Raw genomic sequence first — 27,016 nt, forward strand, 5'->3', positions numbered from 1 at the left:
CTTCACTAGACCCTGGTTACTTCTGGGACTTGTATGGACAGCAATCTATATATTTCTTTTAATAGTCTTATATTCTCTTAACAGTACACACTATCTTCCAGGTATTGAGATTGGTGCCATATAGCAAATCTTTCCTATGTACCTCTTCATGTAACTTATTTTAGATCAAAATGCCCAATCATTTTATAAATACAAATAATCAGTGAAATGATGAAAAACCAGGTACCCTGATGGTCTAATTGTGTGTGACAAGCAAGAGACATCAGTAAAATAAAATAAGTATCCCTACTTCTATATCTGGCACATCTTTTTCCTGTGTGCACCTGCATTTAATGATTATACCAAGCATGTCACAATGCTATGTCAGCTTAGTTGTTAGCTAATACATTGACTGTCTTTTGTTTCCAGGTGCAAGCAGATGCTCTACACCGGCAACGTTGGCATCAGATCCAGCCACGTGCCCAATCATTCCTGGATGTGAAACAACTATTGATATCTCCAAAGGACGCACAGGCCTTGGATTAAGCATTGTTGGAGGAGCAGACACGTTATTGGTGAGGCTAGCATGTTATTGTAATAAATACTTTCATTCAAGCTGTGATCAAAAGGCAATAGTTTTAGTTCTTGGTGAATGACCAAGCAAAATGTGATTATTTGGAATGTGTTCTTGTAAGACAGAGTATCCCATGTTAGCCCAAACCCCAACCAACCTGCTCTGTCCCTCTCCCCCTTTTTTCTCCTTATTCCCCTCAAGAAGCTCGACCTTGAATCTTCGAGAAGGCCAACATGGGCCTTCCAGCATGTTATTCCCATCTCCCGTATAAACAAGGACTTCTTTCGTGTTATAGTCAGAGTATGTCTTCCATTTGTATGGATCCGAGCATCACGTGGTCGTCCCCTTCCAGGCCATGATGGCAAATATGGCGACTTCCAATTCCCAACTCCTCAGGCGCGAGAGGGTATGTCTAACACCCCCTGATGTATTTCCTGTCACCAATGAGGGGCTTCTTTTCAAAGCCAGCCAGGACCGATGGCCTTGGCCCAGTTACATCAAGCACATGGGACATTCCTAAGCTCCGCAGGTCCAGGTCATGCATGCCCAGTCCTTCATATTAGTTTCCAAGAAATACCTTCAGCCAACAACAGAAGTGGAAACACTTGACAGTGTTCGCTATGATTTAAAGTAAAATAATAAATGCTAGGTCCTGTAGAAATGGGCGTGGCAAAATTGTCACAAGGGGAAAGACATTTTTCATATCGAAAAAAATGTATGAATCATCACCCTTGCTACCCCCAATCATGACAGATTACAGAGAAGTTACAGTTTGAAGACATACGCACCGTCCCTACACATATAAGAGTTTGGAACATAGACAGGCGTTGCTGCCGGTCAGTCGATTAGCATGCTTAGAAGACTTTTCCCTTTTCTGCAGGCCCCTTAGTTTACCTAAATCCCAAAAGGGGACCTAGAGTATACTTTAGGCGCTGGTGCTTTTGATGAAAATAGGCAAAGAATGACTGATTACTTTAGTGGTAATGCTCACACCTGCTAAGATTTATTGGCTGTTTGTATTGCAAAGTTCAATGCCCATCCTCTGCTTACATATACCTGCATATTTTCCTTTTATAGGAGCCAGATACATTAACACGTAAATTATACATGGAGGGTCAACAATAGTCTAATGCAACTAGTTGTATATGCCAGCAGTAACATTTGGTTTTAACAAACTAGAAAGTTTCATGTACCTTCCTGCGTACTCTGCATTTGATAACATAGCGTTACAAGCATGGAATGTGTTGCATTCGGATTATATACTAGAATAATGTGTTTGTCTCTCTCCATAATACAAGGGGGCCATTATTATCCATGAAGTATATGAAGAAGGAGCAGCGTCTAAGGATGGAAGACTCTGGGCTGGAGATCAGATTTTGGAGGTTTGTCACTCCCCACGTGTGCCCCCTTAACATCCTTTGCATGAATGTTTGCTCACTGTGTTCAAAAGATGATCAGTCTACTCAAGAGCTTTCCAGTAACGTGCAGTTGTTTAACAGGTGAATGGAATCGATCTACGGAGTGCCACTCACGATGAAGCCATAAATGTGCTGCGGCAGACTCCACAGAAGGTCCGTCTCACTGTGTACAGAGATGAGGCCCAGTACAAGGAGGAGGATATGTATGATATGCTGAATGTGGAGCTCCAGAAAAAACCAGGCAAAGGCCTTGGATTAAGTATTGTTGGCAAAAGGTAAGCTTTTAGTATGCCCTCATTTCACCACAGCCATTTCATCACATTTCCCCACCTGACATTTTACTGTATAGAGTGTAAAATAGCGGGGTTGGGGACATGGGGCAAGAGATGACATGGAAAGGGTAGGGGTACTTGGGGATGAACACAGTAAAAAGCTGTGAAATAACAGGTGCTGTTGGTTGTCATAGATAAACACATTCACAAATAACACATCATATGATTGCTGCTTCGCAAACGGAACAATCTTTGCTGTAATTTGTTTCTGAGAATGAATTTAGTTGATGTTGAAGGATAATAGTAAACTCGGAACTTAAGTTGGGTTTTCGTTATATTAAAATCTAAAATGTTAAAATGTACATGCCTCTCATTTTCACTGAATGATAGTTGCATATGATTGTTTCTATTCTGAAAACCAGGCTGAAAATAGTAAGGGCCAATATGTCTCAATTGTTCAGTTGCTCTGTGTACTGCTAATCAGATCCCCCTTTCCTAATGCGCCATACCAATAGTTAGACTGCAAACATGTGCCTTTCTTGAGATCGTCTTCAGACACCCTCAGAACCAGCCCTACAGTGGCCCAGGGCAGGTCCAAAGATCACATGCACATTCCTGACAGCTTCTGAAAACAAAGTGACGGCAGGCAAAGTGGAACGTTTAATCTTTTGAACTGCTCATACAAAACCTATTAATGATGTACCTTAGCTAGGTAGCTCGATAATCATTAAAGATGCACCAGGCCTAGTTGTGGCATGGTAGCTACTAAGGTCATACAGTTATACAGCCACAGGAATTTAATATCCAACAGTGTCAGCTCTGTGAGCAGGGACCACCTACAGCTGTGACAGTCCAATGTGTACTAGCTCTCTGGCCCGGATGCCTCCACAACTGTTGCTAGGAAAGATCTTCTTGTTGCTGCTTTCCTCCTAAAAACTTCTGTGGGGCACCCTTTCTTTTTGCTCTGTGTTCCCTTGCCCTTTTGCTCATTCTCATGGGGAATCTGATTAGTCACTCAGACATTCAGTACTGAGATGCTAAGTCCGTCTTTATGAATATCTTGTATTGGTACAATTACACACATCACCTTACAGTGAGGTGCGGTTAGGATAGTGTGTATCCCTATACATTTTTCTGTATTGGCTTTTTGGTTACTTTTACAATGGGCCTAGGACGAGTTGGTGGCAGCTGTTATTTTTCTACCGTGTTTCGGTAATTTTACATGTGCATTTTTGCACTTACCACACATGGCTACTTAGTGGGTCTAGCACCCTAATATGGCTGTGCCACAAGGTTTTCGCTTGTCCTTCAGACATATTTTTCTTTGGTTTTCCTCCTGCATTCTTAAGTCAGGATATGACAAATATAGAATACCCTTTCCCTGTGAAAGCTGCTGTTTTCGGAGGGAAAGTGGTGATTTATGTGTGAGCCCAAATGTGGGGGCTGGGACTGTCTGGTCCCAATACACATCCTGGCGAATGAATGTCTCTTGCCTAACAGATGTTGTGGCCAGTGGTTGTCCATGATTGGATACCCACTGCCTGTTTCAGTGGTGCCGATCCTTACCATTGGTAGGGCTGAGCAAGCTCCCAGACTTAATTTTGGATGAAAGGAGGGTTCCTGCAGCTAGTCAGCAGATCATCATTTGAGCCAAGACTTCTACGAAGAAGAGCAGTCAGCCACTTGACAATCCAAGGATGACCCCTGCAGCTGAGCAGCACCAACTCCAATGAAGCCCTGTTCCTCTGTCTGATCTCAAGAAGACCCTTGTTGGTGCTTCCACTCCTGGACTGGTGGGAACAGCCAGTCTTGACTCCTGCGCGAGAATCTGTGACTTCAGAGCCTTCGGAAGTGTCCCTGGATCAACCGATGGACTGACCAGCTCTCTATAGGGCTAACTCGCTGCAGCTATCGCTATTCCGAGTGCATCCTTAGAAGTTGGAGGATCTACAACTTGTGTAACAAAATGCCTGTTAGGCAGACTTGCATGCAGTACCCTCTGGGACCACCACATACAATTCGGACTACAGGTGTAAGCAAAACCAACCTTTGGTAGAAGTCTGTACTACACAGTTTTGTGGTAGCGAGCTGAGCAGCCAGCCTTATCTCAAGAGGGAATGTGAGCAGTACAAGAGGTTACACAGAGGTCTTACAATCACAGTGGTTCAAGTAGACACTTACACTGAAGGTTTCTTGGTAAAACACTTATTAATTTATTACACAATCATTTAGAAAACATTCACTAGAAGGAGGCCACTTAATATTATACACAAACACACTTCAATAGCAAACCAAGTTTCTGAACAAATTAGGTGGCTCTGAAATAGGAGCAAAATGGCACTTCAGTTACTTTCAATGGGAGTAAAAAGGCACAAGTTAGCAATAGATCACACATACTTTCTTAGGCAGTGCAAATAGTTATAGTTCACTAGAGGACTCAATTCAGTTCAATAGGCCTAGGCCAAAGTCAATGGACTAGTGTCTTGGATAGGAAAGAGCAGTTCTTGAAGTAAACGGTAAAGTCTTTGCCAAAGTTCTCAGAAGTAGTTTGTATGAGAAAGAATCATATGTTGGGTCACAAGCTCATTAGGCCTGCAAGTTGGGAAAGTTCCACGAACTTTCACCGTGAGGGAGGCGTTCTCTCAATTGTGTTGGCACAGTACCTTAGTATGAAGCAAAAGATGCCGCTGAAAACGTTGGTTCCTGGCAGTTCCTGCAGATCTCACTGTTCCTGATCCTCAGTCGTGGGGACAAGAGGAAGGACGTCAGGGGACTCCTGCACTAGACGGGATCGTCAGTAAAAGCTGACAAAATGGAGTCACTTCAGTTCAAGGAGCTGTTCATCAAGCACACAAGCTGGTGTCCTTCTTCCTGGTTAATCCTAACCAGCTCAGAGATTGGTATCTAGGTGGCTTACAAGTTGATTGGTCCCACTAACTCAAAGGAAGAAGTCGTCCTTGAAGGGGCTTCTCTGTCAAGGTGAGTTTGGCATTTCAGACCTGCAGCAGGGCTTCACCGGGCAAACCAACGGTCCAGGAGTTGCAGCAGCCGTCCTCTTCCAGCTCTTCTTCAGTACTTTCGTTCCAGTGGTTGACTCTGCTTTCCAGTCCAAGAGACTTGCCTTTTAAACAGTTTTCTCCCTTTAATTCCAGCCTAGCTGGGCGAGTACCTAGAAGGGTGGCTGTCCTTGCCGGACAGTCAGCCAGCCAATCATGCCAGAGTGCATTTGGGTCTCCTAGGAGACTAAGCACAGGAAGTTTGGGCCACCTCCCTCACTTCCTGCCCACCCCAGACACACTGACGCCAGAGGTGGTCTTCAGTCCTGAAGCCCACCAAAGGCATAGAAACAAAGGGACCAAACTTAGTTTGGCGCGCAGAGACAAACACTAGAAGGACCTTTCCAAAAAGAAATGGCGAAAAAAGAAGACCGGGACCTGTTTAAACAAAAGGGCTGAAGGCGCCATCTTGAAAAATATCTCCCTCATTTTAGCTACCAGTGTTCGCGGTCGGGAAAAATCATGGTAGTTCGTTGTAAAACCACTGCCACCAGCCATTTCGATAGAAAAGTTTAGCATTTGACTGCTACATAAGTTTCTAGACACAGGGGATACTAGGTAACCCCTCCAGCACTCTATAGGAAGATGGTGTGTGCTGGTTCTAGGAATTTAAAAAGACTAGTACAGTCAATTTAACCTTACATTCTCTGGGAAACAGTAGTTTATCCCAGAAAGGGTATTTAAACCTTTGGGAAGTCTAAAAAGACATCCCTGTGTCACTGCACTGAGGGTGCTGTGTAACACACATGAAAAGATGCCTATGGAGTTATCTTAAAACTCTATAATCAAAAAACACAAGAGTAAAACATACATCAAAATACATGACATTTTTGGAGATTTCTCCCCAACGATGCCCGCTCCTGCATTTTCAGCCTTCTTCCACCAACGGGAGCTGTGCAGGGCATGCTCCTTTGTTCGTCCATTGAAGATCGCATATCGCTGCCGGAGTGTGGTGATTCTGGTTGCAATCCATCTTCTTTGCTCCCTGAAGATATCCCGAGGTGGTCTGCCCAGTAGAAGTCTTCTTTTTTCCTCATTTGGGTGTTTTACTGGAAGCTGTCTGGAAATGATTCCTAAGCACTGTGACCAACTAAAACTAAATCCCTCATCTGGAACACCAGCAGTAGTTTCTGGAGAAATAAATAGTAGTCAGGGGTAGTAAAATGACATACCTGGTTCTGCCCCCCGCCCCATCCTCCATAGGATTACATGGGCATAAAATCCTGTCCATGAAATCACTTTTTCCTGACTTTAGTCGGTGAAGGCCGGGTCATGGATCCTTTACTAGACTTATTCTAGTGCCTGGGATTGAGTAAAGTTACTTACCTGAACTTTAACTAACTGTTTGACCCTTTTAATCATAACCACTGGCATCTCCGATCTCTTCATAAACCTATGTGTGAAGTATATACTTTGGAACTGCTAATCTTTGGGTACAAGGCCCGACACCATCTTAGGGTTGGACTTCATAAGAGCTAGGGTACCTGTTTTATGATTATCCTGAAGTGCCCTTGCAATTTGTATTGCAGCTGAGGGCTTACCCATGCTGGTTATTGAAACAAATGCTTTCCTATATCTCCTAAGGGTCAAAGCATATATCTTTTTAGTTTGGTCTATTAGGTGTCACTTGCGACACCTATTATCTGGAACTATTGCATTCTAGTACAGATAGGGAGGAATGGCATATGATGAGGGATACACAACCTGTAGGTGGTTTTTTGGCTATGTGCCCACTGTGGGAAACCTGAAGGTGTTTATCTAGCTAGTCCCCGGAGAGCTGTCATCCAAGTGGCCAGGACACAGCCATTGCTATTGGATCCAGTTCCTGTGGGTGGACCAGTGAGGGAGGATCGCCTGGATAGGGGGTCCTTGGGGAGTGGGACACTGATGGGCGAGGCACTGCATCCCCCTCCTTTCAACACCTTTCCCCATCCTACCACATAGGATATTCCAAAACACTGCCTCCTACCCCTTTTTCCGACACAAACACTTTCACACAACACGGAAGACAACGGACTTACCCCAGAGCTGTTTACCTGACGTGTCCCAATACAAGGGTCAGGCAATTGACCAGAATCACACACACCTGACAGCCCTTTCCCTTTCCCACCGGGATAAAAGGTGGAGCACCAGTGCACAAGACGAGCAAGGCAGATCGCACGACTTGAGAGTTAACTTGGCACAGCAGTTCAAGACTAGGTGAAAGATGGCGAATACCGAGAGGGTGACAAGGAGAGAAGTAACCTTGCCCTTTCCTGTCAAGGCCTGTGAAACCACAGCAGCTGGAAACATAAGACCACAAACAATAGCCAGCGTGTGTTGCAGCAGATATCTAAGGTATGCAAGACCCTCTTCCGCTGATAACCAAGCCGGGGAAGGACACCGGTCTCAGTGGTACCAACCTTGACCCCAAGGATAAATAAACGCAAGCAGTTCATCACAGCCGGTGAGTCGAGGGGCGAATCGGTAAGAAACCCAACTGTGTTGAACGAAAAGTAGCCAATGGCTAATTTGAACTTTGAAAGACTTAAAGATACGATTGAGGAAAGAGGGGGAAAACCAGCAACAGAGATGTCCCGCACCATGTGGGTGTTCAGGCAGGAAACTCTGGGAGTTTACCCAATGTCAGAAACTACCAGAACCAGAAGCCCTTGTGAAGAGGTCAAAGTGGTCATACAGGGGTCTTGTACCGTCAAAGTCTTTGACCTACAGATGATTGAGAAGCGAAGGGAAGTGAATCCCACTTGGTGAAATGAGCGCATGAACAGTGAGTTGTAAAGGTGGCAAGAGTGAACCCGGCAGAGGGAAGCCGACAATCTGGAACGAAGCCTGAAGTACTGTTTTGAAAGACATTGGGCCTCATTACAAGTACTCCGGTCCGGAATTAACACTGCCGGTAAAACCATACCGGCACCGTTTCCATGTCCGCGCAATCATGACCCGCGGCCCCGGTAATAGCACCACCCTAAACCGCCACCGCGGAAATAGCGTTCCCGTTAAGTCCGTCTGCATGGAAACCCCTCCGTTACCGTCAACACGAAACACCGTGAGCATCACAACTAGCGCGGACACGGAAATACCGGCAAAAAAATGGCGTAAATACCGTGATCACGGTGGCGGAACCGCCGCCACCGCGAACATGGCGTTATACACTGCCTGCTGAACTGAATCAGGGCACAGGTGCACCAAATCAGCCCAGCTGGACCTAGCAGGCCACTGGGAGCCTACAAAAGGGCCACACCCAGCCCAACACAACACAGAACCATGCAGGCAGCAGGTCTAGTAGCACTGGGACTGGGCCTACTCAACCAACAGGCAGCACTGCACATGGTGGCAGTAATGGCGCAGAGGAGGAGGCGTAGGCGGAGGAGGCGCAGGCGGCAACCAGCCAACCCTGCAGCAATGGCAAACCCCATTGCCCAGCCAGCCCGACCCCGCCGCCAGCCACCAATACCACGCATCAGGGCCTCACCCTGGAACCTCACCCCAGGACAGATCCACACCCTATACCGGCTGGACCGCGCAACAATCCTGCACATCACCGCCATGATTGTGGACAACATCAGCAGCCTAATTGACACCCCCACCGCCATCCCCCCCTCTTGAAGGTTGTCTCAGTTCTGCATTTCCTTGGCACTGGCACCTATCAACACACGGTTGGTGAGCTGCACGGCATATCACAACCGTGTTTCTCAAAAATCCTGGTACAGGTACTGGATGCCCTGTTGCGCCATGTGTCGGAACACATAGCCCTACCCCGCACCCTCCCCGAGGTCATTGCCACCAAGTTGGCCTTCCATGCCATAGCAGGCATGCCAAATTGCATAGGCGCAGTTGACTGCACCCACGTCGAGCTGACAGTACCACATGCAATTGAGGCGGTGTTCCGCAATAGGAAACAGTATCACTCTTTGAATGTCCAGATGGTTTGTGATGCCATGCAACTGATTACACACTGCTGCGCACGTTTCCCAGGCTCATCACATGACTCAATGGTACTGCGGAATTCCACGTTGCCACGGTACATGGAACGCTATGCCGGACAAAGCACATGGCTATTGGGTGAGTACAGCTGACGATGCTACAACCCTGTCGGAGTGGTGTGTGTGTGTGTGTGTCCAGGCCAATGAGCATTGTGAGTGTGCCGCTGTGACCGCACATGCATCACCCCCCTTCCATCTACCAAATACACAGCGGATGCCAAACATCATGAAGGAAGACATGACAGGGCACCACAATGTGCCCGTGCACACGCTGCCACAGCCAATCCCGTCACTGTCCCATGAACCCTGTGCCACTGCAGACACCCACCCTCAATTGAAACACTGCCCCAAAAAGCATGAGAGGCGTGTAAATGAGACGACGTGTATTTACTACTTCCGTACAGTGGAGTCACTCTGCCATGTGTGGACAGCACTGCACCATGACATGCACACAATCAAATGTCACCCGCAGGGCACAGTAAACATGCAAGTTAATGTGTAGGCCCATATGCAGTCAGCGACATACCTCGTGATGCCCAAGACATACCTCCATACACTGCATGGTACATATGCATGCATGAATGAATGATGATACACGAATGCACAGCAGCAGATGAGGACGTGATGCCACAAACACTGACATGTTCCCCCATCTACATCCCATGTAGGTGATGCGGGATATGCACTCACGCCATGGATGATGACACCTGTACGGAGACCAAGGAACAGGCATGAAGAGGCATACAATAGGGCACATATCCGCACACGTGGAATGATTGAGAGGACATTTGGACTGCTGAAGGCCCGTTTCCGCTGTCTGAGCAGATCTGGCGGATCACTGCTGTACAGCCCAGTGAAGACGGGCAAAATCACGCTCGTATGTGCCATGCTGCACAATATATGCCTGCGCAGGAACATCCCAATGCCACCAGACGCAGATGAGGAAGATGGGGATGGGGATGGAGATGGGGATGGGGATAGGGATGGGGATGGAGATGGGGATGGGATGGCACCGCCTCCCCCTGGGGGTCCACATGATGGCCAGAGAGCACGGGATGCCCTGATTCGCATTTACTTTTGAGTCACAGCACATTCACAGAAATGCACAAACATGGTGACGACAATGAATTAATAGTTGCACTGCAAAATAAATGATCAATGTCCACACATGTATGTCTTGATTTGAAATGGTGATGTATTGATGTGATAACAACAGGGAAGAAGGTGCATTGGTTAGGGAAGCTGTACACCCGGGGCCACCCACCACCCAAACGTGCCCACCCCCACCCAGAGCCCATTGTCCAAACCCCCAAAACTACCTACCCCACCACCCAAACGTGCCCACCCCCACCCAGAGCCCATTGTCCAAACCCCCAAAACTACCTACCCCACCACCCAAACGTGCCCACCCCCACCCAGAGCCCATTGTCCAAACCCCCAAAACTACCTACCCCACCACCCAAACGTGCCCACCCCCACCCAGAGCCCATTGTCCAAACCCCCAAAACTACCTACCCCACCACCCAAACGTGCCCACCCCTCTCACACCCTTGTAGTCCACGTGTCCTGCACTGCCCCACACACATGCCATCACTTCCGTGTGCGCTTCTGTGCCTGTGCAACCTTGCCCGAAGGACCCGTTAGCCTACTCGAGCGCCTCCTTGGACTGGCAGTAGTGGAGCTGGATGGGGTGGTAGTGTTTGATGGGCCAGAATCTGGGATTGAGGGCATCCGTGCCAGATTTGCCTGTTGGCCAACCAACATGGCCTCTACAAGCCTGGAGGTGTGGTCGTTGCCCTCCCGCACATGGCGTGCAAGGGTCACTATGGTGCTCGCAAAGCGTCCAATGGACCTCGACAGGCGACGCACTGAGGCGCTGTAGCTCTCCCTCTGCAGCCTGGATTCCTCTAGCTGCCTCTCCACCAGCTGGGTGAGGGTAGCCTGCTGGTCCTCCATCCGCTGCATGCGGGCATTCAGTTCGGCCATGGATGGGGTGGGCGACCTCATGGGACTCCCCAGTGAAGTGGGGCTGAACCCCAGCTCATGGAAGGAGCCCAGGTCTTCCAATGTGGGCATCTCCCCCTGTGGCCCCGTTTCCGAGTGCTCTTGCGGGGCACTGTTATCACTGCAGGCCGCCCCCTCTGCAGTGCTGCTGCCTTCGGTGTTGTGTTGGGTGTCCATGATAGGTTCCCGTGGCACCTGTCTAGACTCCGCCAGTGTGGAGACGGTGGGGATGTCGGTGGTGGTGGTGTGCCGCACATCTGTAGTGGCTGGTAATGTGGCCAGAGGTGCAGAACTGCCGGCAGCATCCTCCTGTGTGGTGGCGGTGGCTAGTGTACTTGCCGATGCAGATTGGCTGGCCTGTTGTGCAGTATCACTGTCACTTGAAACGGCTGTGGGGACACAAAGGGCATGCAATTAGTGTTGTTGTGGTGGCAGATGGGTGCATCACATGCGTCATTAAGATTGTACATTGAATAGTGTTTGTCACATGCATCTGATTGCTGGTGTCTGCATTCAGTGATATTGGTTGCCATACGGATCATGATGGGTCCTTTGGCCCACACATGCACTGCCTGGGGGGGGGGGGTTGTTAATGGGTCCTTTGGCCCACACATGCACTGCCTGGGGGGGGGGGGGGGTTGTTAATGGGTCCTTTGGCCCACACATGCACTGCCTGGGGGGGGGGGGGGTTGTTAATGGGTCCTTTGGCCCAGTACTCACAACTGCATATTTACATGTGGCATTCATGTTTGGGCACTTACCGGCATCTGCAGGTGGGCTCACTCCTGCCTCAGCCTGCCCGATCCCATGGATTCCCTCTAGGTGGAGGATGCTGCTGCAATGCTCCTCCCATGCTTGCAGCCTCAGTGGGGAAGGGGGTCCTCCGCCTGTCCCACTGCTGCGTTGGCGGTGCGTGGAAATGAGGTTGCGTACCCTCAGCCTCAGGTCGTCCCAACGCTTGTGGCAGTCCTTCACGCTCCTCACTGCCACGCCCACGGCGGTGCACTTGCGTGCAGCTTCGGCCCACACCTCCTTCCTCCGCTGCTGTGTGGCACGCCGTTGGTCGGCGCTGAACAGCATCTCAGCATTGTCCACAATGTGCTCCACCAAGACGGTTAGCTCCGCCTCGCTGAAGCGCTGTTTGCGCTGCCTCTGAGCAGGAATCCTGGCAGACATGCTGGTGGTCCCTTTTGGCTTCTCAGAGTTAGGATTGTGCTTGTGCTGGCTCTGGATGGCAATGGATTGTGCTTTTATATGATGGCCGCCTCTCTGTTTCCTGTTTTGGCGATCATGGTATTTCCGGTTCCGTGTCCGTGGTGGCGGAGGCGGAAACGGGTTTTGCGCCACTTGTGGCTTCGTTATTTCCATTTCCGTGGGGTTTTCCGTGACGGCGGTAACAACGTTTCCGAGTCCGTGCGGTGCGCGCGACCGACAGCGTGTAAACGGACACGGAAACGTTTTTACCGCCGTCACGGATTTTGCACGGTCCCGGACTGGCAGGTTGTAATGAGGCCCATTGTCTTGTGAATGTAACCAGTATTAGAAGACATGGGGAAATCAATTGTCCCCCTTGTCAAGTGGGTCCGAGCCTGGTCGAGGAAGATACAGGGGTGAAAAGACATCACCCAAAGTTCATTGAGAAAGGAACTGCTTAATTGATTAGTCGGATTGTTTGTTGGATACATCAGGCTTTGAAGGCAAGAGACATTTGGATGCAAAGAGACTTTACCATCGAAGAACCTGATAGCTGGAACTGAACTTTTGGCTCGTGCTGAGAAAGCTTGAGTGTGTACTGTGCTAGCTGGAATGGAATTGTCGGCTTGTGCTGAGAAAGTTTGAGCATGTGCTTTGCTCCAAGGTCTCACCTTGTCCCGTGCTAACTTACCCGTCTATCTGGAATTATTGGTGGTGTTCTGTGTGGACGCCTAAGCCTAGACCACTCTCAAACTCCTTCCATGACTAAGCCTTGCCGCTCTGCTACCTTACCATGATTATTATTATTATTGGGGTTGGTTAAAATCTCAGTGTCTCCCTCTTCAACATAATAGGGTGACCTCCCCAAAACCAGACCATGGTTAATTTTGGAAATCCATCGTAACTGTCATGTGGGACAATGGCCAGGAAGCTGCCTTCTTTGATCCTCCAGAAGAGGGGTAACACCTTCCAGGGCACAGGAACCTTACCTAGGAGGTTTCCTGGGAACCTGTGCTTCAGAGGCAGCACTGACATTACAAAGCCACACTCGCACAGTTGTGCTGACCACTGGAGTCTTTTAAAAATCAGCAGACATTGGATGGGTGCAGAGCTACAGTAGCCAGACAAGAGAGGAAGGCTGAGAGAGGGATTCCACCATCATGGTTTCTGCTAGAATTCTCTAAGACAACTCATTCTGAGTATGATGCCAGAAGACAAAGATTGCTGATGTCATGCAACGGCCTAGACAAAAAATGCGTGCCCGGGCGATATGGCACCGATGGAGCAGGTTATGGCGAGTTCACCCTTACCAACATAGCCGCAGATGACATACCATGATGTAGTTACGTCACCACACACTACGCCTCCTGAAGCCCGGAACATACATTTGGGAAGGAAACTAGCGGTCAGACGCGTTGCAACTCTCCTACCATTGCAACTGGCACTCTTTTTTTTGTCCTTTCCTTTGCTGGCTCTTCTAAAGCTTCCATGACCTTGCATGCTTCTCCAGTTTTTCTTTTACCATTCTCTGCTATCTCTCCCAACCTTTCCGCCCTCCTGACTATTGCTTGCCAGCTGCTTTCTGGAGTTCGCTGTCAGCCTTCTACATCTCCCCGCCAGAAGACATTTCGTCATGAAGACAGCAAGTTTTTTTCCTCATTGAGGTTTTTCCCTTTGTGGTCTGTGCCTCCTTCTCAGCCTAGACTCTCTTGTTTCTTAAGACAGTCGTGGATGGTTTAGGAGACAGACCATATTTGCAGCGTGTTCTCACCAGAACCAGACCCCAGGTAAGGCGAATCGCTGAGATATAGTGACGCCAGACAGAGCAGTCTAACATGGCTCGGATGCAAGAACTTGCTGCAGGCAAGCAGACCTTAACAACTGAAGTGCAAGCCTTAAAGTCTGGGAATCATTTCCTTTGCCAAGCTTTTACTGCACGTGATGCCTTGCTTATAGGTTGCCATACTCGGGTTTCTGGGCTGGAGAATTTCAACGGAGATCCCAAATACGTAAAGGAATTTTTGGAGGCATGTTTGGTTCATTTTTCATTCAGACAGACCTCTTTCCAGACAGACTGGTCGAAGGTGGGGTTCTTGGTTAATCATATGACCAGGTCTGCTCTGTCTTGGTCTATGTCTTTGGTGACATTGAATGATCCCTTAGTGGATAATTATGCAGGGTTCGTTATGGATTTTAAAGGCCTATTTTCTCATCAATACTTAGCGCATATCACTCAGGAAAGCCTCTTGAATTTCCAACTAGTAACCCAAGATATTCTAACCTATAATACGAGGTTCAAACAACTTGCTCAGGAAACAGGATGGCCTGAAGAGGCTCATTTTACCTGGTTTCGGAGAGGGTTGTGTGATTAATTAAAAGTTCAGCTGGCCAGGATACCCCGACCTGTGATATTTGATAAGCTTATACTTCTTGTATTACAGACCGACTTGTGATTGCAGGAAAGAAGAGCCGAGAAGTGCAAGTTTGTGTACCACCCGTTCCACAAACCGACAACTCTAAAAGCTCTGAGACATCCGAACCCATGCAAATAGGGACAGCTTGTGGTCCTCTCTCTGAAGAGGAAAGAAACAGACAACGTTCCCAAGGGCTGTGTATGTACTGTGGCTCTGCCAAACATCTATTGAGGTTTTGTCCCTTCGCTCCATTCGTAGAGCGGGAAACGATCCATCCCGACCCGAAAGAGGACTCAGGATTGGGAGAGTCAAGACGGTCTGTTAGGGGAGTTTTCCTAAAGTCTACTTCATAAAACTATCCTTATGGCATACATGTCCCCAACTCTTAGTAGAAGCTTGCACTACTCAAGGAACCTTGGTAGAGTGGCAGAACAGTCAGGCTTATCATAGGAGGTTGTGAGCTGTAGGTAAGTGCACTTAACCCAGTTAGTACAGTAGTCCAAACACACACTTACATCAATACATTTATATTAAAATATATATTTATTATATTTACACAAGGAATGTTTTAAAATACTTAGATCACAACCAACACACATAGGATTACTTATAAATACTTTTCAAAGGCACTGCTTAGTTAGTAGTTGCTTGCGGTACAATTGTTACAGAGTTTGGCACTAATGACAGTTCTACGAATTATCGGTACGACCACACACTCACAATAAGACAAAGATATACAGTAATTGCATTTTGTTACCGAAACTAGATAAGATAATGTCTTTTAGGAAGGAAACAAATTGGTTAGTCATATAGTAGCAGAGCTTAACATTCTAGAGGTGGTTTCTGAACAAACTAAAGCTTTAAAAGCCTGATCCCTACCTCTATGGAAAAGTTAGTACAGAGAGGGCTCAAAGTCTTACGAAGCAGCAGAACAGCAAAGGTTCCTGTGGATACTTTCAGTCTCTAGATGCTAGAAGGGTTAACACAATGATGGAGACCCTGTTAAAGGAGGCACAAGCTGGCAGCTTAGGTTAGAGGTAAGAGTGGACACCATGGACACCTTTTCACGCACTCCAACACTCTGGAGCGACTTCTTGGTTAAGGGACAGGAGGATCTAATACACTCCTGAATTAATATCTTGATCCAGTCGGTCATACTTTCTGGAGAGGCCATCAGCATTCTTATGTTGGGTACCTGACCTGTGCTCAATAGTGAAATCAAAGCCTTGAAGGCTAATTTATTATTATTTATTATTATTGTTATTATTATTATTATTATTATTATTATTATTATTATTATTATTATTATTATTATTAATGGACCACCGGAGCAATTTTGGGTTTTCTACTTTCATCTGCATCAACCACCTTAAGGGTTGGTGGTCTGTTTGAATCCTGAAAGTAGTTCCATAGAGGTATGGCCTGAACTTCTTCAAGGCCCATACAATGGAAAAAAAAAATCACGTTCAATTGTAGCCCACCTGGCTTCCCTATCTTTCAGTTTTCAACTAATAAAGCAGATGTGGTGCTCCCTGGCTTTGCTATCAAAATGCCACAAGACTGCTCCTATCCCTGTGTTGGAAGCATCAGTCTAGACAAAGCAGCCCTGAGTATAATCTGTAGCTCTCAGCACTGGAGGTTTACAGAGGGCATCTTTATGCCCCCTGAAATGCTTTTTCACAGTTCTCATTCCACTTCACTTTCTTAGGGTACTTGGGAGAGGCAACAGTATTCAGAGGAGAAGCTGTGGTCCCATAGTTCTCAATGGCGTTCCTCTAGTAACAGCCTTCAGTAAATCATAGAAAGGCTCTTACTTGAGTTTGAGTAGTTGGAGTGGCCCAGTCTTGTACAGATTGTACTTTTCTGGGTAAGAGCCTAATCTCCCCTCCTCCTACCTTATGGCCAAGGTAGACCACTTTACTCTGACCAACGTGGCACTTACTTGCTTTGATGGCCAGATTGGTCTGTTGAAGTGCCTGCAACACATGTTTCAGGTGGATAATATGTTCTTCCCAGGTAGGGTTGAACACTGCAATGTCATCCAAGTATGCCATGCAGAAGTTCGCTAACACATTCAGAACATGATTAACCATTCTCTGAAAAGTGGAAGGTGCATTCTTTAATCCAAATGGCATGACCTTAAACTAGTACATACTTTCTTGGGTTGGGAATGTGGTTTTCTCCTTGGCATGGTCAGTCATGGCAATCAGCCAATAACCATTTGTCAAGTCAAGAGTACTGAGGAATTTTGCTAAGCCCAGCTTATCTACCAGTTCATCTGTCCTTGGCAAAAGATGGGCATCAGTCTTAATCACTGAATTCAAGGCCCTATAGTCCACACAGAACCTAAGTTCTTTGGTACCTGCAGCACTACAGATAGGGTGAGTATTAGACCTTTTTACACACAGAAATCATGTCAATATGGCCCTTTTCATTCTTCCTTGCGTACCACTTACACAGGCTATTTATCGCAGCACCGGCATAAATCATGGAGCTCACTTGTGACAGCCTGGCTAGCAGCAGCTTGCATATCCACTCTTTACTTTAGTAATTGACACGGTTCCTTGAAAGAAGCAACTGGGAGGAGTCCTGGTCTTTTTCATTTTTTAACACTCTCCTCTGTTAATGATTCTATCAAGAGAATACTTTCTGAGTAATATAAAAGGACATTTGTGTTTTGTTTTTGTTCATTCTGTTCAACTGCCTGCAATTTGTAGGTTACAGTGTTATCAAAGCATATTGAATCATGAGCATGCTTTTCACTTTGCTTTAGGACAGGGGTAGTATTGTGTAAAATGAAAATTGTCTTAAACAAGGGCTGCATTTCTGCTTAATTTACTTAAATAGAGGCAGCGCAGTTGCAACAGCATGGGCATTTCATAATTTGTTTTCTTTTCATCACAGAAGCACACAAATTTCATAGCTAGGTATGTGATCTGAACTTTAACTCCCTTCCTGACCACCCACCGCAAGCAGGTATAATGGGTACAGGTAGAAACAGTGCTGTATACATTTTCAGTGGCACAGATTGTACCTGTACCTCTCAACAGGGCTGCTATATTTTCAGGCAAAGTAGCCGAATTTATCAACTGAGCTGTTCTACCATATGCATGTCATGGCACAATGCCAAATTTTCACAGCAGGGCTGATTGCATAATGCCCACATTTCCATTTCTTAGCAGGACTGCTATGTTTTGGGACAGTACCTGAATTTCTTAAAAGAGCTGCTGTTAAGAAAGCACAAACATGTGTTGGTATTTTCTGCAGCGAGCCAAAGTACAGAGCAAAAACAGTGTCTGAACTCTTCCCACCAACCTCCAACATTGCTGTTATGTGTTTCAATCCCTTCTACAATTGCTTCTAGTCGGTCTTGCGCTTTTCAAAACTTCTACTTCTCCCATGTCCGATTACGGAGTCCCACTGACAAAATTCTAGCACATTTCAAAGCCTCATTATGAATCTCCTGACTAATGTAGGATAGTTCAAACAGGCTTAGAGCTTTTGACAAGCCATTTATGTCAGGCAAGGCTCACATGGAACTGCCAGTGCCTTACCCCTATGTGCCTCTCAGTGTCAACAGCCTGTTGGGAAAGACAGCTCAGTGGGTCAATAACCCTGCTGCAGAGATTGTGTAACATGTTAGTTCAAATCCTGTTATTTGGCGAGTTAATGAGTCTGCATCAGAGATATAGGCGCTATATAAACTAACTATCATATCATATATGCATTTACGATGCCGGTAACATTCACTTGTAACACAGTTGACTTCGACTTATCAATAGGAGTACTAAATGTTCAGTGATTCAGAACACACACATTTAATCCGGGATGCTCTACTTGTAATGGCTCATAACACACAAATCATCAGGGCTGCTATACCTGTGATTGCTCAGAACATACAAATCATGGGGGCTGCTATACCTGTGATTGCTCAGAACACAATTCTTCAGGGCTGCTGTGCTTCTAATGGCTCAGAACAGACACCTCATTTGGGCTGCTATACTTGTAATGGCTCAGAAGAAGCACATCCCTTGAGGACTGCTATATGTGTAATGGCTCAGAGCACACACCTCATCAGAGCTGCTATACCTGTGATGGCTCAGAAGTAGAAGACATACATCCCATGAGGACCACTATACTTGTCGTGGCTCAGAACAGACATCTCATTTGGGCTTCTATACTTGTAATGGCTCAGAAGAAGCACATCCCATGAGGACTGCTATAACTGTAATGGCTCAGAACACATACCTCATCAGGACTGCTATACCTGCGATGGTTCAGAACACACAACTCTTCAGGGTTGCAATACTTGTAATGGCTCAGAATACAGACCTCATTGAGGTTGCTATACCTGTAATGGGACAGAACACACATCTCATATGGGCTCTTGTACTTTTACTGGCATGCAGTGTTGGTAAAGCATCTGCATACAAGCAAGTGCTGCATCTGATTAGATAAACCTCTAACTCTATAATTCCCAGCCTAATGGCCAAAAGAAGGTTTGCACACATCTAAAAAGGAGCACTCAATGATAAAGCTGCACTAGATTTTTAAATGGAAAAGGACGTTTTTTTAGCTTTTTGGATATTAATTGGTGCTATGTTAAAAGACAAACAGAAAAACAGGAGAGGAAGAGCAACTCTGACACTAAGCAATACAGAATAACAAAGGGGTGGCTGGGTGGAGGGAGGAGGGGTGGGGGGGGGCAAAGGGACAGAGAGCATTACTAGACAATCCAAAACAGGAATTTGAGCAACGGGAAGAGAGAGCAATGAGCTACATGATAAGGCAACAATGAAAGTGAGACGGGAAACAGAGTTAATAATAGGACAAAAACAATAGGAGGGAGGGATAGAAGCAGAGAAAAAGAGACATTTGGAGACAGTAAAATAAAATGCATATCAACAGCAGGTGGGGAGAGATGGGAAATAGAAAAGCAAGACTAGAGAAGGACAGGCCAATAAAATGAGAGACAGTGCAAGAAAGATAATCAAAAGGAGTAGCAACCACAACCGAGAAAATGAAAAAACAAATATAGCCAGAGCAATGACATGAGAGAGGAAGAGGAGTTATATCAACCGATGGAGCGAGATGTAAGAGGGAAAAAGCAACAATAGAATGCAGAGATGGGAGTGGCAGAGTGACAGAGAAACAGAACGCAAAATGTGGCATTGAACACTAAAGGGTGAGAGGCAGATCGTCAAAGTGAGAGACAGGGGAAACAAAGAAGCAAAGGGAAGGAGAGATGGAGCAAAACCATGGAGTGGCTGTCGAGCAGATAGTGCCAGGCAGCAACAGTAGGCCCGAGAGGCAGAGAAGTGATGCTGGTAGAGTCACAGACTTGATATATGAATCACCCGATGTAACTAGCTGGCATCTTTAGTTACTCTTAACATAGTTTGTGTCCAAGTATCATGAAGATAAAGCTGGGTTGTATGCATCTACAAGGTTTTTTTTCTGGGGGAAAATGTTTTCCACAGGTGCTATAAATTATCTAGAACCACTTTGAAATACAGCTGTTTTGTCATTTATGTTTTCAAACAAAGTTTTAATTTTACACACAAATTGGATAGTTGTCAGACACTTTTTACTCTCTTGCGGAGGAGGAAAATCATTTTTACTCTCTTGAAATTGGATTTACTCTCTAATTCTAAAAATTGGGAGTAGCATACTCACTCCAAAATCCTATCTGCAGCACAAGGTTCCTGCTTTTGGCACTAACACAACTGGGCTAGCCCATGGACCTGTGGAATGTTCAATCACTCCAAGGTCAAGCATCTTGTTGACCTCTTCTTTAATGTGGTTTCTCACATTATCTGACATCCTGTAGCCCATGGCTTTAACAGGTACATTATCACCAGTGTCAATGTCATGTTGGCCCCAAGGGCTCAAGCCTGGTCTAACGGTGAACAGAGGGGCAAACTGATTTAATAAAGATTAGCACTTGTCCTGTTGCTGCTGTGTCCGAATAGAAGAGCGTTTAACTCTTTCTATAGACCCATCTGAAGGTTGTCCCCTGAGAAGATCTGTGAGAGGCTCACTCTCCTCTTCTTCTTGATCAGAAGCTAAGAGCAAAGCTCCTATCACTGGTATGAGATATAAGCCTTCATGCAGTTGGTATGAAAGACCCTGGGGCCTCCTTGGGGTTGCCCAGGTCTACCAAATAATTCACCTCTCCACGTTTGCCTACAACCTTGAAAGGCCCTATCCGACAATCTGTCTTACTGGAACCATGATATCAACTTGTTGGCCTGGAGTAAACCATGTTAGCCTTCAGTTCATGCCATTGCTTGACCAGCTTTCAAGTTCTCATAAGCCTCTGTTATCATCTGTGCCATCCTCTGTCTGAGGCCTAGCACATAGTCAGTAATCCTTACTGGCGTGAGGGTTGGAGCACTCCCCAGACATTCCTTAATCAGGGCCAAAGTTCCTCTGACAGGATGACCATAAAGTAACTCAAAGGACTAAAGCCCACTCCAGCTAGATGTATCGCTCTATAGGCAAAAAGAAGGCATGACAGAAGAAGGTCCCACTTTCTTCTAAGTGGTTCTTCTTAAGCTCCAATCATGGTCTTCATAGTCCTGTTAAAACTATCCATATGACATACAGGTCCCCAACTCTAAGTATAAGCTTGCACTACTTAAAGAACCTTGGTGGAGTGTCAGAGCATTCAGGCTTATCATAGGAGGAAACTCTGAGCTATAGGTAATTACACTGAACCCAGTTAGTACAGTAGTCCAAAGAAACACACCAATAAATGTATATTAAAATATATATTTATTATATTTACACAAGGAATGTCTTAAAATAATTAAATCACTTAACCAATACACATAGGATTGGTAGTTGCTTGTGGTACAACTGTTAGTGTTTGACACTAGTGACAGTTCTACCGTATTATCAGTACGACTGCACACTTGCGTTAAGACAAAGATATAAGATAATTGTATTTAATTAGCAAAACCATATAAGATCAAGAAAGAAAAAAGGTTGGTTTGTTATAGAGTAGCAGAACTTTACGTTCGAGAGGCGGTTTCTGAACAAACTAAAGCTTTAAAAGTCCAATCCCTAACTATATGCAAAAGTAAGTTCAGAGAGGGCTCAAAGTCTTACGAAGCAGCAGAACAGCAAATGTTCCTGTGGATACTTTCAGTCTCTAGGACAAGATGCTAGAAGAGTTAACACAATGATGGATACCCTGTTAATGAACTCACTAACAGGACACAAGCTGGCAGCTTGGGTCAGAGGTAAGAGTGGACACCCTGGGCACCTCTTCACGCACTCCAACACTGTGGAGCGACTTTGTTAGGGCGATTTATCATTATTGTGCTTCATCCCCTCTCCTGGTGAGACCCCCAGCAATGTTTGCTAACTTCTGGACCTTTTTTCTTTTAATCCTGAATGAGTGGAAACTTTTTCCACTCATTCATTCTTATGTGCTCTGTCTTTTGGAACTCTATTCTTTGTAAATCTACCTGTACTATGGATTCTGTCTGGTCCATAGCTCTTAGAGGCATCTGTGTTGTACTAGTGCAGCACCCAGCTCCTTGTGGCTAATGTTGTTCCGGACCCCTAGTTTCCTCCTTTAAGATTATTTTCCTATATTCTTAAGTAAACTACAGTTCTTAGGGATAGAAGCTACTTAGTGTCTCTCCCAAAACTTTTTAGTCACATAGACAATCACCTAGTTATGGCTGGTGGCAGTCGACGTGTTCCACCATCTATTGTGTCTTTTTTTATACCGTAGGCCAAGTCCACAGCCTCGTTAGTGCGCAATAGGGGCACCCAAGTAACAACTTGGGTCCCCCTTCTTTTTTCACTATTACTAGCATAGTTGTTCTTTGTTAGCCCTTCTTACCAGTAGGTATCCCCGCCTAGGCTCCAGAGTGTCTGGGCAGGCAGCAGGTGGGGGAGGAGTCTTCCACCCCCCCATCCTTTGTCTGCAAGAGTGCCTAAATAGGACCAGCCCCCACAGGGGGTCTGGCTGTCCTGATTGGACAGCCAAACGCCCCTGTCTGTAAAATGCTGAGAGAGATTGCAGAGTAGTGTGTGCTGGAACTGTATAAAAGGTGAGGCTTCGAGGGGATTGGGTCCTCCAACGTATTCCATATCTATGACATGTAATCACCACAGCTGTGCTGCTTCGGAAACTTTTTTCGGCGTCTGCGTCCTGCGTCGATGACGTCGATGCGCCATCGTCGAGGACCTCCTCCGACGTCCGACGTCATCCGATGTGATAAGTAGGACGCACGGCACCCGTAGCCTCAGTTCCGTTTTTTCCGAGAACGTGTTGCTTCGTGAATCTCGGTTAACACCTCGACCCTTTGGAGTTCTGTTCTTCTCGGTTCTTCGAACCTGTTCGTTTTTGTGAAAATCCTTCGTGTGAAGATGTCTTCTACTTCGTCTTCGACCCCGCGTCCGGGCTTCAAGAAGTGCGGGGAGTGTGGGTCCAAGATGTCGGTGACGGACTCGCACGACGCCTGCCTCTGGTGCCTCGGGGAGGCCCACGACACGGATGACTGTATCGACTGCCAGTCTCTCACGTCCAAAGCCTTACGCGAACGTAAGAAGAAGTTGTCGGTAGGTCGGGTGTCCAAGCCCCGGAAGTCGAAGTCTGCGGGGCTTTCGACGGATGATTCGAGAGGTGACTCTCCGCGTCATCGTCGGAAGTCTCGTGGGTCTCCTTCTAGGAGTCGGTCTCGCCACTCCTCAGCCTCTTCGAGGCATTCTCGGAATCGCTGACACCGGTCGTCTTCCAGGTCCTCTTTGGAGGACTCTGCCCGGCACGTCGCTTACCCCACCAGCCGTGCGACGCCAGAGGAATGGGCTTCCTTCAGGAAGAAAATGCTGGCGATTCTCGAGTTGCAGGGTACTAAGCCATCCGCGCCCCCGAGTGGGGTCGGTCGTGAGAGGTCGAGAGACACCGCTCGCAAGAGTGGTCGGCACGAGTCACGGGAGAGGTCCCGTTCGGACAAGGAGACTCGTTCTCGACGTACCGGTTCCAGGTCCCGGTCCTCGACGCGTTCGAGACCGTGTGCACCTGTGAGGTCTTCGAGGAAGACATCGACGTCTGAGGCGTCGAGGGCGTCGACAGGCTTTCTCGAGGCTCTGGCTCCGAGGAAGTCGTCAAAGCTGTCGACGCTCAGGTCGTCGAAGGACACGCTCGGGGCTCCGGCTTCGAGGGCTGTGTCGACGCCGCCGATGCTGGCGGCGCTGCATCTGACGTCGACGCCAATTTCCTCGATGTCGACGCCGATCCTCTCGGCGCCGATGCCTGTTCTCTCACCGCCGGCGCCGATTCGCTCGACGCCATCGACGCCTTTCGTGTCGGAGGTACCCCGTGGCACGGGGGAACCCCCTAGGAAGGCTCTGGTTAAGAGCAAGCACTCTCGGGTGCCTTCTTTTCGCCACCTGGAATATATTTCGGAGGCGGATGAAGATTCTGATGGCCTGGTTCCTAGTCAGGTTCCAGATTAAATTGTCTCGGGCCATAGTCAGTTTGACGATTTGAGGCAGTCACTACATGATGCCAGTGGACTGGACACCTCTCCGGAGGTGGAGTTTTGTTGGCCTGAGCCTGGCTCTCATGCCGATTCCTCGTACCGACGCCTTATGGCCAGGGTTTCTGAGTACTTGGGATGGTCTGCTCCCCCAGGGGAGTTTGTGCAGGATGATCTCACGGACATCCTTGATGTTGGTCCCCCAACTGACCCGGTACTGCCGTTCCATATGGCTTTACAGAGAAGGGTGGCGGCGGCTTGGACTGCTCCGGAGAGTCTCCCGGCGGTGGGCAGGTCCTTGTCGCAAAAATACCGTCCAGCCAGTAGCGACCCCTGCTACTTGACCAGGCACCCCACTCCGGAGAGTTTGGTGGTGCAGGCGGCCACGGCCCCGGCAAAGCAGACGTCGTACCCTACCATCCCTCCTGATAGGGACGACAAACGTTTTGATGGCTGGGCGGTGAAAGTGTTTTCTTCTGGTGGTATGGCGCTTCAGGCGGCCAACTCCATTTGTGCCTTGTCTCGTTTCACACACACTCTGTGGAACTGTGTTGCGTTAGCGGATGAACATATTCCCGAAGGGGACGAACGGGGTGGTTTCCCTGCTATGGTCCAGGATGGTAAGGATGCCATGTGTGAGTCCGTTCAGTCGGGTTTGGACTTAGCTGAATGCGTCAGTAGGTCCATGGCGGCGAGCACCGTGATACGCAGGTTTGCGTGGTTGCGGAAGTCGGGTTTGCTCCTGATGTGCAGTCCCGGCTCCTCAACATGCCCTTTGACGGTGAACACCTTTTTGGCAGCAAGGCTGACGAGAGCCTTGAGAGATTGCAGACCTCAAAAGCTGCAGCGAAGTCGTTGGGCGCTGCAGTTCGCCAACCTCCGCCTTTTCGTCCTAGGGGACAGCAGTGGAGGGGTGGTTCCTTTCGCTATTACTCGTCCTTCAGTAAAGCGAGAGGAGCTGGCAGTCAAAGAGGCCAACGCAGGGGTACCAGAGGTGGACGACAGGGTACACGTGGTGCCAAGGCCGCTCGGGCAGTTGCCTCTTTGCCCTCAGGTAACGCCGCAGCCGCTCCCACTCAGTCATGAGGCCATGTCCCATGGTTCGCCGGTTGGGGGAAGGCTGGCGCAGCATCTTGTAGAGTGGCAAGCCATTACTTCAGATGTGTGGGTTCTGGAGATCATAACCCACGGCTACTGTCTTCCCTTTCGGCACAGGCCTCGCGACAATCCACCGGGGAACCTTTCTTTGCAGAGTCCGGATCCGCTCCTTGCGCAGGAAATTCAAGCCCTGCTGGAGAAAGGCGCCATAGAACTGGTGCCTGTAGCGGAGAGGAACAAGGGATGGTATTCCCCTTATTTTTTGATTTCGAAGAAAGACGGGGGATTGAGACCCATCATGGACTTGCGCGGTTTGAACAAACTCCTCAGGAAGGACAAGTTCAAGATGGTTACTCTCTCTCAAGTCCTCCAGGCCCTTCAGCTTCAGGACTGGTTGGTGTCACTCGACCTCAAGGATGCTTACTTCCATGTGCCGATCCATCCCAAGCACAAGAAGTACCTGAGGTTCGGGGTTGGCGACTCGCACTTTCAGTTTCGGGTCCTGCCGTTCGGATTGACCTCCGCCCCGAGGGTTTTCACCAAGCTCATGGTGGTGGTGGCAGCGCATCTCAGGCAAGGGGGGATTCACGTCTACCCCTACCTGGACGATTGGTTGATCAGGGGGAGCTCTCCCGAGCAAGTCCTGGATCATCTGTCCGTCACCTGCCACTCCCTTCACAGGCTGGGCTTCTCCCTCAATTTAAAGAAGTCCCATTTCACGCCAACACAGCGGCTCCAGTACATCGGAGCAGTGCTCCACAATTCCCTGGGGCAGTGTTTTCCTCCCCAGGTGAGGGCTCTTCACATTCAGCAGATGGTGCACAAGTTTCAGCATGCCCACACGCTCCCAGCGTTCGAGTTCTTGAGGTTGCTCGGCCTCATGGCATCCTGCATTCTTCTGGTGCCAGAGGCTCGCCTGCGGATGAGATCTTTGCAGTGGGCACTCAAGACGCAATGGTCACAGTCCTCCGGCAGGATGTTGGACCCGGTTCAGGTGCCGCCCTCGGTCGCCCGGGACCTTCTGTGGTGGGCCGTCGAAGGCAACTTGATGAAGGGGGCTCCATTTTGGCTTCCCTGGCCGGAGGTGACGATCGTGACGGATGCATCCCTCACGGGATGGGGAGCTCATGCCAACGGGCTGACAGTCAGCGGTCGTTGGTCTCCGTCGGAGTCCAGACTCCATATCAATCTGCTGGAGCTGAGGGCCGTCAGGCTAGCCCTGAAGGCTTTTCTGCCGACTGTGCGAGGAAAGAGTGTCCTGATCCTGACGGACAACACAGTGGCCATGCACTACCTCAACAAAAAGGGGGGGCAGGGTCACTTCCTCTGTGCAGGGAGGCGATGCAGCTCGAGTTCTGGGCCATCCAGCAGGAAGTTTCGATCTCAGCAGTTCATCTGGCCGGAGACGAAAACGTGACGGCGGACGCTCTGAGCAGGCAGAGCGCGATCTCTCATGAGTGGGAGTTGGCTCTGGAGATTCTCCTGGAGATCTTCGCCCTTTGGGGGTCCCCTCAAGTGGATCTC

The 27,016-nt window shown here is 48.0% G+C and overlaps 1 protein-coding gene across 17 annotated transcripts in view; it reads left to right on the top strand.

Annotated features, from left to right (window-relative positions):
* Positions 1-27,016, top strand: part of MPDZ (multiple PDZ domain crumbs cell polarity complex component) — a 1,735,289-nt gene that overhangs the window by 1,390,031 nt on the left and 318,242 nt on the right. For all 17 annotated transcript variants that reach the window (XM_069626067.1, XM_069626068.1, XM_069626072.1 and 14 more), the window contains 3 exons: positions 409-554; positions 1,852-1,935; positions 2,053-2,246. In XM_069626067.1, the coding sequence (XP_069482168.1) occupies positions 409-554; positions 1,852-1,935; positions 2,053-2,246 (424 nt within the window). The remainder of the gene's footprint in view (positions 1-408; positions 555-1,851; positions 1,936-2,052; positions 2,247-27,016) is intronic.

This window comes from Ambystoma mexicanum, chromosome 6p (assembly GCF_040938575.1).
Source record: "Ambystoma mexicanum isolate Mex_15411 chromosome 6p, UKY_AmexF1_1, whole genome shotgun sequence".
In the NCBI taxonomy this organism is placed as follows: Eukaryota; Metazoa; Chordata; class Amphibia; order Caudata; family Ambystomatidae; genus Ambystoma; species Ambystoma mexicanum.